At 37.1% G+C, this 15,206-nt stretch overlaps 2 protein-coding genes across 10 annotated transcripts in view; one reads left to right on the forward strand and one right to left on the reverse strand.

Moving 5' to 3' along the window:
* LOC102932368 (beta-1,3-galactosyl-O-glycosyl-glycoprotein beta-1,6-N-acetylglucosaminyltransferase 7) overlaps positions 1-12,002 on the forward strand; it is a 42,017-nt gene extending 30,015 nt beyond the window's left edge. For 2 of the 7 annotated variants that reach the window (XM_037915277.2, XM_043526632.1), the window contains exons 2-6: positions 2,420-2,495; positions 3,933-4,084; positions 5,443-6,478; positions 6,991-7,086; positions 8,156-12,002. In XM_037915277.2, the coding sequence (XP_037771205.1) occupies positions 5,503-6,478; positions 6,991-7,086; positions 8,156-8,382 (1,299 nt within the window). In that variant the 5' untranslated portion in view covers positions 2,420-2,495; positions 3,933-4,084; positions 5,443-5,502 and the 3' untranslated portion in view covers positions 8,383-12,002. Of the gene's footprint in view, positions 1-451; positions 859-2,419; positions 2,496-3,932; positions 4,085-4,599; positions 4,686-5,442; positions 6,479-6,990; positions 7,087-8,155 lie in introns of those variants that run through there. The other 5 variants (XM_043526633.1, XM_043526631.1, XM_037915275.2 and 2 more) reach the window with 5 other exon arrangements.
* Positions 1-15,206, reverse strand: part of RTF2 (replication termination factor 2) — a 53,901-nt gene that overhangs the window by 24,356 nt on the left and 14,339 nt on the right. The window lies entirely within an intron of this gene.

The following is a 15,206-nucleotide window of genomic DNA, read 5'->3' on the forward strand; positions in this document are numbered from 1 at the left end:
CCTGCAGCAATTCCTTAAGATATTTCTAGGCCATCTCTGTACTTATTTCTGACCAACAGACTTTTTGTTCAATCAAAGTGACAAAAGTGCAGCTGTAGATCTACTCACACATACTATTTTTAGACGGCAAATACACAAAACAAAGTATTTCTCTCTCTCTCTCTCTCAAGGTAGTTCTCATACCCAAAAGCTCCTCAGCCCCTACTGGACTTATCTATTATCTTTTTACTTATGTAACAAGTGTTACATTTTATAAAAGAAGAAGGGAAATATTTAGATTAGGAGAATGCAAAGAAAGGCAAGTGTCTCTTCTAGGATTTTTGTTTTGTTTTTAAACTTCAAGCTGTTATGGAAATCCAAACACACCCCTCCATTATACTCAGTTGTCTGCTTAAATTGGAAAGTTTCAGCAGACAAAGAGTTAAGAGATGCATAAGGTTTTTTCCACATCATTCACAGTGCTGTGATAGCAACCCAGAGGTTAAAGCCACAGCAATACTATTTATAATCAGCTACAATGTAGTTTCTACAGATCTCAGACTGATCTTTACTTCCTTAAAAGGCTGCGTCAGAGCAATGACAAAACAAAACCAGAGAAGCTCAAGCTTCCTCTCATTATTACGTTAGAGGACATTGCTGCTTCTGAATATTAAAGGGACTACTGCAGAACAAATATTATGCAGTTAAGTGAACTAACCAGTAAATCTTTTCATGTTAATATTTAACTGATTTCACATGACATTTCGACATAAGGAACAAAATGAAGGACTTAGCCTGAATTTTCCACGAAGGACAATGGTTACACATGGGATTTCTTTATTAAATTCTGCTGCAAATATCTGGTTTCTCTTGTACAAGGTGAGTTTCCATAAGCTGGGTTTTAAGATTTATTTATTGCTACATCCCTTAAGAGAACTATAAAGAATGCTTTAATTTTGACCAAAGCATTACACTTAGTTTTAAGTGTTTTTCAATATATTGTTTTTGTCTGAAAAATACAGTTCCTGTTATGTATGTTTACGAAGAAAGATTATTATATGTACAAATCAAAGCTTTAAAGTCTTCATACAATTCAAGATCTTGTAACTGCAATTTAAGGTTTCTAGCAAACAACTCATTTTCTTACAACTGCGTAACCCAGTGTTTTATAGCTTTTGTATTAGCATTTGCATTAAACTGCAGTGCTCAAAAATTTTGTGCAGTAAACAAACGAAGATAACAGCTAATATATTAGCCTTCATAAACCATTTTGATGTTCTAGTCAGTACGGATCCAGTATTCAACTTTTTAGTGTCAAAAGGATTTTAATTTCAAAGAAAGTATTTATTTGGGGTCCAATCTAGCAAAATTTTCATTTACCTCACTTGAGGATAAGTCCCAGAACAGAAGATGTTTCAAAACAATTTATTTAAAAAAAAAAGGTCATAAGTAGTAAGGATATAATAAAGCGACATTCACTACTATTACTTTCTTTCAGAATGCAGGCTTAGACTAACATTTTTTAGAATTTTATTGCTCACTTCCCTATATAATTCTACCACCATCTGTTGTATAACTCTCTCTTTAATCAGATGATAAGCTTCATTTCAAAAGGTTTTTTTTAATATATATATGTACTCAGGTTAAGTGCTTTTTAACCCCTTACTTTCTTTATAATATTTTCTCTTCTAAAGGCATTTGATTCACTGAATTATGAAGATGTGTGAACTAAAAAGTTTAACTAAACTTTAACTTTAAAGAAATACACAAATGCATATGCAGTAGCTGATTTAGGGATACAGTGATGTGGCATGCTACCAATAGTTCCCCCCTCTCCCCCACACATACAATCCAGAAAAGTCACCACATACAAACCTTGGAATTTTAACATATTAACCAAAATTTTCAATTGAGTGACTGAATTCAGCACCTAAAATTTATACCAAACAGAGGTGCCAAGCACCCGAAATAATCATTGACTTCGGCACCTCTGAATCAAGACACATACGTACCTAAGTTTGAAAGTACTGGCCATAATGTAACAAACTACTCTGAGTATCAGGTATATAACCATGATAACTCTTTGCTTATGATGAATACTTGTAGATATTTTTGTTTTAGTATATGCACATTCAAGTTTACCCAGGTACAGAGGGCTTGAGCAAAGGTCCTCCACACACACTGCCCCTTTGAGGGCAGATGGAGGTATGGGCAGAATGGCTTTGCAGGAGGCTCTCCATATTGGCTCAATATATTGCCTGGAAGGTCAGATGGGGCTACAGGATATTCATATATCCAGTGGCCCACACTTCCCATTGAGAAGCATAGAAAGATCAACATCTGTTTTTCCAGCTTTCAGGCTGGTATAGTGACTGTGGAGGGCTTGTGTTTTAGCCCCATGGCCTCATGATGGGTGACCTGGAATTCTGTATTTCCACAGAAAGCTTGCCTATTCAAGCCTTGTGCAGAAAGGAGGGAATTTCAACCTGACCATAATCCTCTACTTGCCTTTAAATGTAAGCATATTGAAGAAAGTTTGCAGTACCTTCAAAAAAATTAAGTAACAACTGGCACAAGAAAAATGAGATTATAGTGAAAATAAACCACTGACACCATCACATAATTTTAAACTAAATTCAGTCACCTTCACTAAGGGGACACTGTCAAGTTAAAGATAACTAGGTAGATTGTTAGCAGAGACTTCTGATATTTATATATCCTATGTAAAACTTATGTATATTCTTGTTACTGTTCTCTTGTGTCCTTCCTACTCTCAATCCTTCCATGCATTTTATCTTTCTTAGACTGTAAACTCTGCGGCCTAGGACTTTTTTTGCTCTGTGCAGTACCTAGCACACTAGGTTCCCAATCCTGACTGAGGCCAGTTAGTGCTACAATAAATAAAACAGATTACTAATATTTCCATGAAAAAATGTTAAAGTGGATTTTTCACCATTTGTTTATTTTTTACATTTGGAATTAAAATATTATGCATATTCCTAAAATGTCTCAGAAATATATACTGGGGAAGGAATCTTCTCTTCTTACATGTTTGTGAAGTGCTATATATATTTATGATACTATACAAAAACCAAAACTCTTTATAATGCTTAGCTACTACAGTGCTAAGCACTACAGAAAAACCCAAGACACGTCCTAATAATCTCATGCAAAACCCCCTAGAGGATGCTATTTATAGGTTTGACTGTTTTAAAGTCAGTTTAAATATAAGTAATAATAAACAGACTATAATTTGATTTCTCAGTAACTCCTCAGTTTTTAAATCTATCCATTAAGAAAAAAATTCCTCCTCCTACAGAGATGTTGCATTTCCTAAGCTGGTTCTAAAGCATATAGATAGCAGTCCTATAAAAATTTATATGCTAGTGGATTTTCAATATCGTTTAATAACTTTGCATTTTCTGTCCTTCAATGCAACACTTATGCTGATGTCCAGCACAGTGAATGTCCCATGTGACACATGCCCTAGAGATCCCACCATTCACTGATTCAGAGTGACTTCTCTGTTCTTTTTAATAATTCACTCATTATAAAACAGTTTTTCTGGCTCTAAGACAAAGCCAATGCCACCCTACTGTAACAAACCCTCCACCCCGTAACCCCTTCTACTGGGTACATAATGTCCATTATACTAACCCATTCTTGGATCTGTTAGTCAGTTGGCAGCAGGCTACACTCCCAGTGCCTGTCACATTTCATTTCTGCCGTGAAAACACTTGTGTCTATCTTTCAAAGACATTCTTCTCGTCTTGCTTTCTCTATAACATTAAAAGGTTGATGCTGGTGTGAGTGCTGAATTGTTCAGCTTCAAGAGATGTAATGGGCTCACTTAAAATCATGCTTGCATATATATGTTTACAAAGTAAACATATCCCTTATGAGCCCCTAAGAAAATATTCTTCTGGGACCTGATTTCCTGATGTTGTTCTTAGGCCTGCGTGTTCAGTGCATACTGAAGAGTACTGCTGACTGTATCTGTACAAGCAAAATGGATGAATCTTCCGTCTAGTGTTCCAGAAAATGGATTAATGTGCTGAAGGGGAAAAACAAGACATTCTTCCAGCTTGAAATCCTGAGCTCTCTAGTAAGGACAATATGATAAATATATTATTTGCCAAAAGTCTAATAAGATTTAAAGATTATATGTTATAGAAGATCTCCAATTTTCGACTTTGATTTGTGTTGAGTTGTGTTATCCTCTGTGTGTAATGCTTTAGAAGCTAGAAAACAACATTACTTTATTTGACCTTCTATTTGAAAGACATGAGAAACTTTTTTGTTTTAACAAAAGCATGAAATCTTAAGATTGTAAGAGAGCTATGGAAAGATCTAGGTTAATAAACTGCATTGATTTTCTTTGCTCATGAGATTCTAATGAAAAATTCTGATATCAAGTGATGACAGATGCAAAATATGCTATATTTGTGTGTGAAATATCAATATTTTGCTACAAGCAGTTAACTTAAATAGAGGTTAAAAAAAGTATTACATAAAGCAGTAGAAAGCATGAATTGTCTTTACAATTACATGTAAAACTTAAAAGTCCTAAAATAATATTTATCAGATGAGATTCAATGAAATTGACAGTCTTTTCTTTTCTATATATCCTATGCCAAATACTTCAAGGATAAGGATTAATGACTTTGGGAGACTAGACTGCTGTAATGTCATGCTTATGATCTGAGGTATCTGTAAATATATATATATTCACACATAAAACATGAAATTCTAAACCGTTTTGCTGTAACAGAACTGAATTGACTGATCTATACATGTTAGAAAGTAAATTACAGCTATTGTCTTTTAAGGATAGGTTTAAGTAAGCTAAAAACAAGAAAATGCATTGTGGTTTTAGGTTTTGTATTCAAAAGCACTAATTTAAAGACGTTACAGACAAAAAACAAATGAACCATGGCTCACTTTTTATTATAATGATGGTAACAAACTATAAAGATACCTTTGTGGATCATACTGTGATCTTTGGCTCTTATTTTAGTAGTTTTTCTACAGCTAAACATATCACAGAGAGAGATATGAAGCTTTAGTATTGTCAAAACATATCTGGTATGTCCTATCTACTCCTGTCAGAGGAGCATCCATTTAATAACAGCTGTCAAAAGAGACTAAAATATTAAATAACTCTTGGGCTTACAGAAGAAAAAACAAAAATACAGCTAAATGTAAGTAATAATTGGAATCTATGGAGAATGCAACAGCGGATATGTTCAGCTCCTTGTTGTCAATAAGGGTGAAGACAGGGTGGGGGAAACAAAGTTAAAGTTTATTTAAAATGTGACACTTATTCCTAACTGCCTTCCCATATTGGTGCTTGTGAAATTTAGCACTTCTATGCAATACTAAGAATACAATTTCTGCATCTACAAATGCACAATTCCTTTAACAGGTTAAAGGAATTAAAACACTATTTTCCCCTCCTTTTAGGTAATTTTGAAGTATGTTTAATTGAACTATGGTCAGAAGAAAGTTTCTAGAGAGCAAAAAATGAACCAACTTGATGCAACAAAATCAGGATTTTTAATGTGCATTGGCCTCTGTATTTTCATCTTCACTTTTATCTATGTAAGAAACACATTTTCTAAAGAACCAAGTGAACAAAAATCCTTCCCAGATACAGCAGAATGTGGTGTTTATCCAGATGAGCTTTGTTCAGCGCTTTTTGAGGGGAAAAGTGCAGCACCTCAAATCGGAAATTTTTGTCAGATGATTCACCAACCTGAAATGCCTGACTGCATACGGACTCCATGCAATTGCTCTACAGTCTTGAAGACTCTGCATTTTATAACAAGACCACTGTCTGAAGAAGAAGGAAACTTCTCCTTGGCATATATCATCACAATTCATAAGGAGTTAGAAATGTTTGTGAAGTTACTCAGAGCCATTTATCTGCCTCAGAATGTATACTGCATACACATAGATGAAAAGTCACCACGGTATTATAAAATCGCAGTGCAAACACTAGTTAACTGCTTTGAAAACATTTTTATTTCATCAAAAAGAGAAAATGTTGTTTATGCAGGATTTTCAAGATTACAAGCTGATATTAATTGTATGAAGGATTTAGTTAATGCTAAAACTCAATGGAATTATGTTATTAATTTGTGTGGCCAGGATTATCCCATCAAAACGAACAAAGAAATTATACAGTACATCAAAAGTAAATGGAATGATAAAAATATGACTCCTGGGGTGGTCCAACCTCCTCATATGAAACATAGGACGCATCTTAGTTACAAAGAATATGTACATTCAGGAACATCCTACGTGTATCCAACCAAGAACATGAAAGATGATCCTCCACATAACTTAACTATATATTTTGGTACTGCTTACTATGTACTCACTAGAAAGTTTGTGGAGTTTACACTGACTGACGTACGTGCAAAAGATTTGCTTGAATGGTCAAAAGACACATACAGTCCAGATGAGCACTACTGGGTCACACTGAATCGTTTAAGTGGTAAGACGCATGTTATTTATACCATGAATTGCCTCCTTGTCCCACATTATTATGACATTTCACCCCAGGAGGGTGATGAGGTTCTCTTTGGAACCCAGTGGTGCCATTGTATATCACCTGCAGAGGTTATTTCCTGCATCCTCAGTGGATGTACTGCAGTGTCCACATCCCTGATGGTTTGAGAAATAAAAGATGGAATCTTGAAGTATAACAAGTCTCACAAATAGCAGTGCAGACCACTAGTCACTGGGCTAGAAAAATGCAGCTTTTAAGCATGTCCCCTACCCCCCATCTATTAATGACTTGTTCTAATCGAGCAATAAATTGGGCAAACCTATTAGACACTTCCATTTTCTGTTATTTTTAATATCGGTAAAATGAAGAAACAATAAGGCAATACTTTTAAAAGACTGCTTCAAAGAATCCAAATTATTTGTGTTACATAGGAAAAAAAAACAAAAACCCACAAAACTCTGTTTGGCTTTGGTTTGATTTTTTTTTTTTTTTTTAAGATGCTCCAGCTGCTACACCAAATGCACAGTGGGAAGGAAATATACGAGCTATTAAATGGAAAGATCAAGAAGGAGTTGCACATAATGGCTGCAAAGGTAATGTGATAACTGAAAACAGAACTAGGCCCTTTCAAAACACACTGTATTTATGAAATACCACTATCAGATAAATTGATGCACTTGCTCTAACATCCATTGCAGAATAATTCTTATGTTTCATAATTATCCATGAAATGTCTCAGTAATGGATATTTTATTTTTTAAAGTATCAAATAAAAGCAACCATACTAAATTACTCTCTTATACCCAGTCCAACTATCTTTCGATATCTTAGAATACTGCAGACTGTTACAGTACCTATTTAGTAAACTGTTCTTTTAACCCCCAACTAAGAAGATATTTCTATAATTAAGTGAGTTAATGACAGAGTTCCACATATTTTACGTTTCAGCAGCATTAAATCTTAAACTAGTGTTTTTACAAGCCACTGCACACTCATATAATTCCCACCTATTAAATGAACGTGTATCCAGTGCACTAACCTTAGTAGCTCCAGTCTTAAACAGAAGAGAACAGATTTACTTGTCATCCATTTGACAAATATGCATGTTGAACGAGTCAGTGTGCATGTGCCCATAAGGTAACTCAGGGTTGGCCTATGTGCAGTCCAGAAATATAGGCAAAAATGCAGAAATATAGTGATGTCTAAAGAGCAGTTTGACCCTGGTTGAGTATTCAATCACCTACTTTCATTTAAACCTGCAACTGCCATAAACTAAGCATAGAGGAAATTTAGGTACAGGATAAAACAAGAAGAATGGATTGTTGTACCCCAGAGGAGAGCATGGAATCAGACCACCAACAGGTCAAGTGAGCAACATGAAGCACTGCAGTGTGTCACTGAAGCAGCAAGTCTGAGTACAATGTACACCCCTTTGCCTAAAATCAATAACAGTGTGTAGCCCCTTGTTTTTATAAGTAACTAAACAGTAATATTCTTTAGATTTACTTGAACCGTGCTTCATAAGCAGATATATCTATTTGTCCTTTATGTTAGTAGCACCTTAAAGTATTTTAAAAAACATCTAATTCACTATTCCCCATTTGTGTATCTTCTGCATTTCAGTCAGCTTGGAATTAATATATTTACATTTTGTCTTTGCAGGTCATTACATCCGAGATATTTGTGTCTATGGACTGGGGGATTTACAGTGGATCATTGAATCACCTAATTTATTTGCCAACAAGTTTGAGCCTACAACATATCCACTTGTTATGGACTGCCTAGAGAGACGCTATAGGCTTAAAGTACTGCAGCAAGCTGAAGTCCCACTAGAAGCCCACTGGCATTTTCAGGAAAGTAACTATTTTAACATGAAGTTGAATGTCTGAGTCTACTGAACATCTAAAATATTGAGGGGAAAGAATGGGAAGAAATTAACAACATGTCTTTTAACAAGTGCAGAGTTCTCTATGTAAATTATATTTAGGGAAGGTGATATTATCAGTCCAGCTCCTGTTCTGTTGTTCACCAACTACCATCTCTGGGAACTACAAACTGTAAGAAAGTTCCTAACGGTGTTAAGAAACCCTTAATTACTGAGTAGAGGAGAACCACTATTACTTCAGTACAGACTTCTTTTGAGAAAGTTCTGAAGAATATGGACAAAAAGATCAGAAGACAAATTTTTAATAAGGGAAGAAGTGGCTTTTCCCCCTACACCTGAATAAACTACCATATGATTACATATGAGACTTATCAAAGAGAAGCAGAAAATTCAAGCTACTCCTTAAAATGATTCATTCAATGGGGAAATCATTGTTCTATATGCCCCTGAAGAAAGCACCATTCAAGTTGCTGAAACAGAAAATAAGAAGCACAGACTGAACAAAGACAAAATATTAAGATTTTAAAGTTAAAGTGGTCTCAACTATATCTCGTAAGTAACTTATTTTGAATCAAGGGAGATGATTATGTACATTAGTCTTAAAGGGACAGTGTAGGTTGAAAACATTCACGGAGTTGTTTTTTTAACCTAATAGAGTTACAAGTAACGCCTGAATTTCTAAAACTGAAAGTCAAGTGTCAAGTGGTATGTATACATATACATACACACGCATGCTATTTTCTCAGTTTATTTTGTGTATTTGTCAGCACTTTGTATATAGTCAATTCCGCTGTTTTGTTGATGGCCTGTTGCACTTCCTGGCTCATGCACTAGCATGGCAACATCACTTATGCACTGCTCTGGTGGAAGCTTACATGCATATTTTTCACTGGAGGGTATTTATCAGTAGCAGAACTGCTGTTAGTTGAGTTTGGAGCTGGGGGCGCACTCTTTTCCTGAGATCTCTGAATGGAACTGGGAAACAATGGGAGCAGGGACAGGGCAAGAAGGTACAAACAGTACCTGGGGTTTGGGAGCAACTGAAAACTGGGCAACAGGCCCATACTTCCATTCCACAGGGTATGTGCCTGAGGATATATGCAGGCAGCCCAATTCTTTCCAACACCTAAACATAGCTGTAGAGTTCAGAGAATATCTAGCCACATATGGACATGCACACCATCTCCAAATCCATTTGTGGACTAAAGGAAACACTGTTCTGCATCTGGAAGGTGGTGTCCCCATTCAGACCCTATGAACAACCAACAAACAGAGGCAGTAGCGCAAGGATTCCACATAGTTTTGGGCAAGGACTTGTCTTCACTTCCCGGGACTCCTCTACTGGTTCTGGGGAACAAAGCAGTTCTTCTCTCCTTAAACCCCTCCTGGCAGGCCTTACCTCAATCCTGCGCTGAAATGACCAGGAGTATGGGGCACAAGTCTGTTTGGGTGTGTTGGTGTTCTCAGGCCAGCCCATTCTCCCTTGAGCAAGAAATCCGCATCAGCAGAAGAAAAAAACAATTCAGACTATGTCACTGATGAAAGGGATCTCTTGGAGAAACTTCCATTTTTTTAGGCCACTTAAAAAAATCCAAGTCATCAGTGTCCCTGGAAAAAAATGTGTGCAGTGGAACCTCATTCCCATGACCCCAAATACACTCCTATATTACCTAGAATGAATTTTGACCTAATAAAATACATACTATTATTTATACATTGCACATCTAGAGACTATTTTTTCTTCTATGGCTGCCAATGGGTCCTGCTTCTTGAAAATTTTAGAGGTATTCAATAGACCTTTGCTGTGCTCTGCTATTTATTTATGTATGGTATTTAATGGACTTCTGCCATGCTTTGCCAAGCACTTTTAAAATCATCTAATACCACTCTCTGGAGTTCCTTTTTCACTCGGTCTCAGTCTCCCCATATTATTTCTCTGGGGAGTTTATAGGGGCCGCCCTTAAATTTAACCCATTCTCTAGCATGGTACTAATTTCTTCATATTTAAATTCTGAAACCCTTTTAATGCCATTTCCCTAAATGCTAGCTTATGACCCCCACACTAAGGGGTGTATACATTACATACTCTAGACGAGCGGATCCAAGTCATGGCACTACTATTTTGGGGTTCCCCAAAGAACTCAGTTCAACCCCAGTCTCGTCACTGAGCTTCCTTTGTCAGGCATACAGCAAAGTTGCGCTGAGTTGATCAGACTCAAGTGTCAGGGGTGGATATATGGCACACAGCCAAAGTTACCCAGCAAACCTCTTCTTTTATTTAAATTTACCCATTTGCACTGCATCATACATTTTGGGGTTGGCTCTGTGACTTTGAAAGAACAAACCCCTATACAGCATGCACTGTCCAAACACTACTGACTTTTTACCTCATTTTATATTCCAGGCTTACCTTATCCATTATGACCTTGTCCATTGTAAATGGTTCCCTGGGTGTCCAGACATTCTGTTTCCAGCTTGATGATCCATTTACCTCCCTAATCCTGTCTCTCAACAAATAAGGCCTCACGCATGTCCAATTACTCATGTCAAGTCAGACCTATACCTGTGAGGTAGCAAAGTATTATTCCCCCCTTTCCAGATGCAAAAACTGAGCCACAGAGAGGGTAAGTGACTTACCCAAGGCCACAGTGATTTCCCTTCCTGAGGTTGAGTTTGGAGCTGAGCCATACTATTGAACGGTTTCTTGGCAGCATGGTTTATTTGAAAAGAACTTTAACATAAGCACTGAGCGTCTGTTTCCCTATTTATTTAGCAAATCAAGAAATTCAAACTCTGCCTCCATAATTATCCATGGCATAAAAAAAATCAGAATACAGCTTAGTTATTTAAAAATACATTGCAGCATAAATCTTATGAATTTCATGGTTTAGAGTCACAGGATAAACTAGCAAATGCCTTTTCTCAAGAAAATTCAATATTAGAGCATTTTTCACTTTGTTTAGACTGATTGAAAACTAGGGATTTTTGTTACGTGCATCAGTCATAACAAAATTAGCTTTGAACCATCTCTTTAAATACCATTATAAAACATTGGGTGTATTTATCTGCTCTGCACAAAGTTTTAGAAAATAAAATGTAATGATCACAATCATTTTGTTATTAGAGCCACTATAAAGGACTCACAGTGCATAGCTTGCAAGTTAACAACCCAATCTGCCATCCTTATTCACGATAAGAAATATCTTTCTCCATAATTAATTAAATTAGTGGTTTACTTATGTAGCAAGGAATCAATTAACATGTGTATGGATAGCAGAATCTGGCCCTAACAGAATAAAACAGAGAAAAAAGATTTAGTTTACAGCTGACATATGTACATAAAAAAACCTCGTTAAAATAGTATTAAGGTACGATTTAAGAATGGGCAAGCCAAGAAGTTCGGAGTCGAGCCTGATCCTTCCTTAAATGGCTCTTCTATATTTTATATAGTTTTAATGCAAAATTCTCCATATAAAAAAATTGGGGGGAGGGCAAGAAGTCATCTAACGTTGACACAATAGGGCAGTTTAAAAAAAATATTTCATCCCTAACTCTGAATTGGCACAATCTCGTTAAAGTAAAAGCCTTAACAGTATTTTAACTGAGTGTTTTCAACCACAATTTTAAAACAAGTCATTAATGTGACTGGGAGCTGAGAACAGCGTTAACATATATTTATGGAAATTTATTAAATGCACATTATTGTTTTTTACCAGCAAATTGTTCAGGGTTGTTTTAGTCTCATGTCAATCTGCATTTACTGACTTTTAAAAACTGTTGACTCAATAAACGTCAATCTATCATGTCAATCTGATTATGTACAAGGAAACAGTATGCTGTATAATGTATCAGAGATGCACTAATTCTATGGATGAAAGGCATTTGAAACACTTCTGAAAGTTGCTGCACATGTGCAACAGCTGTGTTTTCAAGATAAGCTATTTGTGTATGTTTAAAAGGCATTATTTCAAATAAAGTACTCTATCAAGAGAGTATTAAAATTTGTTGAAAATGAAACATTTTCAAAATAAAATGTTAAAGAAATGCAAAAGATGGCATATAAAACCACCACCTTCTATTTATTCACATTTACCTTACCACAGCTTATGATAAAATGTTATATTTAAAAAGATGCCCCTGGTATCAGAGAGCCTGTTATATATTGCAAGGATAAAAACAGAATCTTAAATATGGTTTTGAAGAACATAATGAAACTTGTATTTTGCTAATTTATCAAATCAATGGAACAGAAGTACATTGTTCAAGGTTCTGCCTACTCTCCCATCCTGTCCAATATACATATTAATCCCCTTGGTCCCTGCAAGTTTGCTCTGCAGGAATGCTTGAATAATATTGCCAACTGTATGTATTACAGCCTTCCTATTGAGTGCTTGATGAAGTTGTGATTGCCTGCCTGAGGTGGCTCACATCTCCATTTGCTCCCCCACTTGTTATTCAGAGGGGTATAACCAAGTTAAGAATCTTGATTTCACTTTTGACCGTGGCCTGGCCTAGGGTTGCCAACTGTCTGATCACAGAAACCTAAACACCCTTGCTCTGCCTCTTCCCTGAGGCTCCCCTCACTCCATCCCCCCATCCCTTAGTCTCTCGTTCTCCCCCACCCTCACTCACTTTCACTGGGCCTGTACAGAGGGTTGGGGTGTGGGAAGGGCTCTGGGCTGAGCCTGGGGCAGGAGGTTGGGATGCAAGCTCCAGCCAGGGGTCACTTACCTTGGGCGGCTCCTGGGCAGAGGGGTTAAGGCAGGGTCCCTACCTGCCCTGGCCCCGCGCCGCTCCCAGAAGCGGCTGGCACTTCCAGCAGCGGCTCCGTGTGCTGCCCAAACCCGCAGGCGCCTCCCCCCAGGGCAGCAGGGACGTGCCAGCCACTTCTGGGAGAGGCAAGGGGCAGGGCAGGCCTTAGCCCAGCTGCTCCGCTAGACTTTCAGTGCCTAAAATCTCTGAGTTTGGCTTCAGTGGCCCCCGGGAGATAGGACGTGATTCCGGGAGACTCCCGGTAAAACTGGGAGGGTTGGCAACCCTATGGCCCACCCATGGAAGCCTGAAACATATCTGACACTGTAAAAAAAAGTGCTTTTTTCGGTTGTGCCATTGCATCTTCACAACTCGATGACCTCAAAACAGCAACACAGACCACAGACTATAGTGACAAGCCTGGTTTACTGTAAACCTCTCGTCAGTCCTCTCATTGTGGCTACTCCTTCACGCACAGTTTCTTCAGAATGTTGCAACACAATTGCTCCAAGGCTTGAGCTACCATGATCACATTATGTGCACCCTGTATGCCTTATAGTTGGTGGCTATAAAGGAGAAAATTAAAAATCAGTAGTCCCAGTTTTAAAGTCATAGACCCTAATGGCTTTGGACCCTGATTATATCAAGGTCTACTTACTAGTGGAACTTGTATTAATGCTTACTAAACGCCTTTGAGATGACCATTATCAACTTGAAAACTAGCCATTTTCTAAAAAACAGAGTTAAAATAATTTCAGCTATTATACCTGTTGCTAAATCACCCCGTTAATCTCTGCAGCTTCACAATAGTTTCCTTTTTTATAATGTTTTTTCATCCCGGTTGCTACATGAAACATTCACACAAAAACAGTAGAATGAAAATGTCCATTATATGCCAAGTACTAGCTCATCAGTTGGTATCAGTCAGGATAGCTCCATTAAAGTCTGTGGAGCTACAGCCTGTATAAAAGTGAAGATCACGTCCAAGTTGCTGATAAACAAACAAAAAAACGAGTCAGGAATTTTTCTTCCTTCAAACTCCAAATTTAGTAATCTGAGGTGCTATTTGCAACATTAGTAGGTGAACGATTCCAGATCAAAGTGCAACTGAAAGCCTCTCTTTTACAATCGCACAATTCCTTCTGAAGTTAACAGGAAATCATGCTGCTGTTCTGTTGGATCCTGCATTGTGGAACACACCTCCTTGAAACCTTCTCATTTTGTGTTGTCCAACCATCCAAAGGTGCTTCCTCCCTCCAAAAATGTTTCTGTTCTTCCATTTCCTTTCTTTTTCCTCTTAAAGTCATATCCTGCCATTGATATTTTAGAAGTGTGGCATCTTAACTGATATTATATTTGTTTTCTCCTTTTCTGCAGCAGCTCCAGGGTTTTTAAAAATACTATTCTGTATACCACTCAATCAAATGAAACGCTTTTTAAGTATTTAGGCCTATTCTAGAATCAGAGTCGCTCTGGTTTAACTATAAATTGGGTGAAAAACTGATTTAGTTAAACCAGTGCAGTGTGGACAATCTTAACCCAATTCAAATCAGGTTTATATCAATTTGTCTTAAATTGATTACATTTAAAGGTAATTAATATAAAACAGATTAAATTGTATTGAGTGTGTCTAGTTTTTCACTGGTTTAAATCACATCTTTGGTAAAACTGGTGGTGCAAATTTTAACACACACAAGGTGTAACATTTTCGAAAGAGCCGAAATGATTTAAGAGCCTAAATCTTTTTAAAAAAGAACAGGAGTACTTGTGGCACCTTAGAGATTAAATTCTTCTAAGAGGTTCTAAGAGCTCTCCTGCCAACAAACAGCAGCTACACTGTGTCTCGTTTAGTGGTACGGCTGTAGCGGCACAGCCGTGTCACTAAAAACTGTGTAGTGTACACACAGCCGTAGTTGTTCTACAGGTTTCACATTTTTAACGGCAGCTCTGACTTGAATCCTAAAGCAGTAGGAGACAGAGGTGTGAAGAATGGAAAAACTGTGTAAAATCAACTTCAAAAAATTCTCAAATATTAACCATTGCATAGTGCCTCTAGTAAAGGAAAGCAGCAATGAC

The sequence above is a fragment of the Chelonia mydas genome, chromosome 13 (assembly GCF_015237465.2).
Source record: "Chelonia mydas isolate rCheMyd1 chromosome 13, rCheMyd1.pri.v2, whole genome shotgun sequence".
Classification (NCBI taxonomy): domain Eukaryota; kingdom Metazoa; phylum Chordata; order Testudines; family Cheloniidae; genus Chelonia; species Chelonia mydas.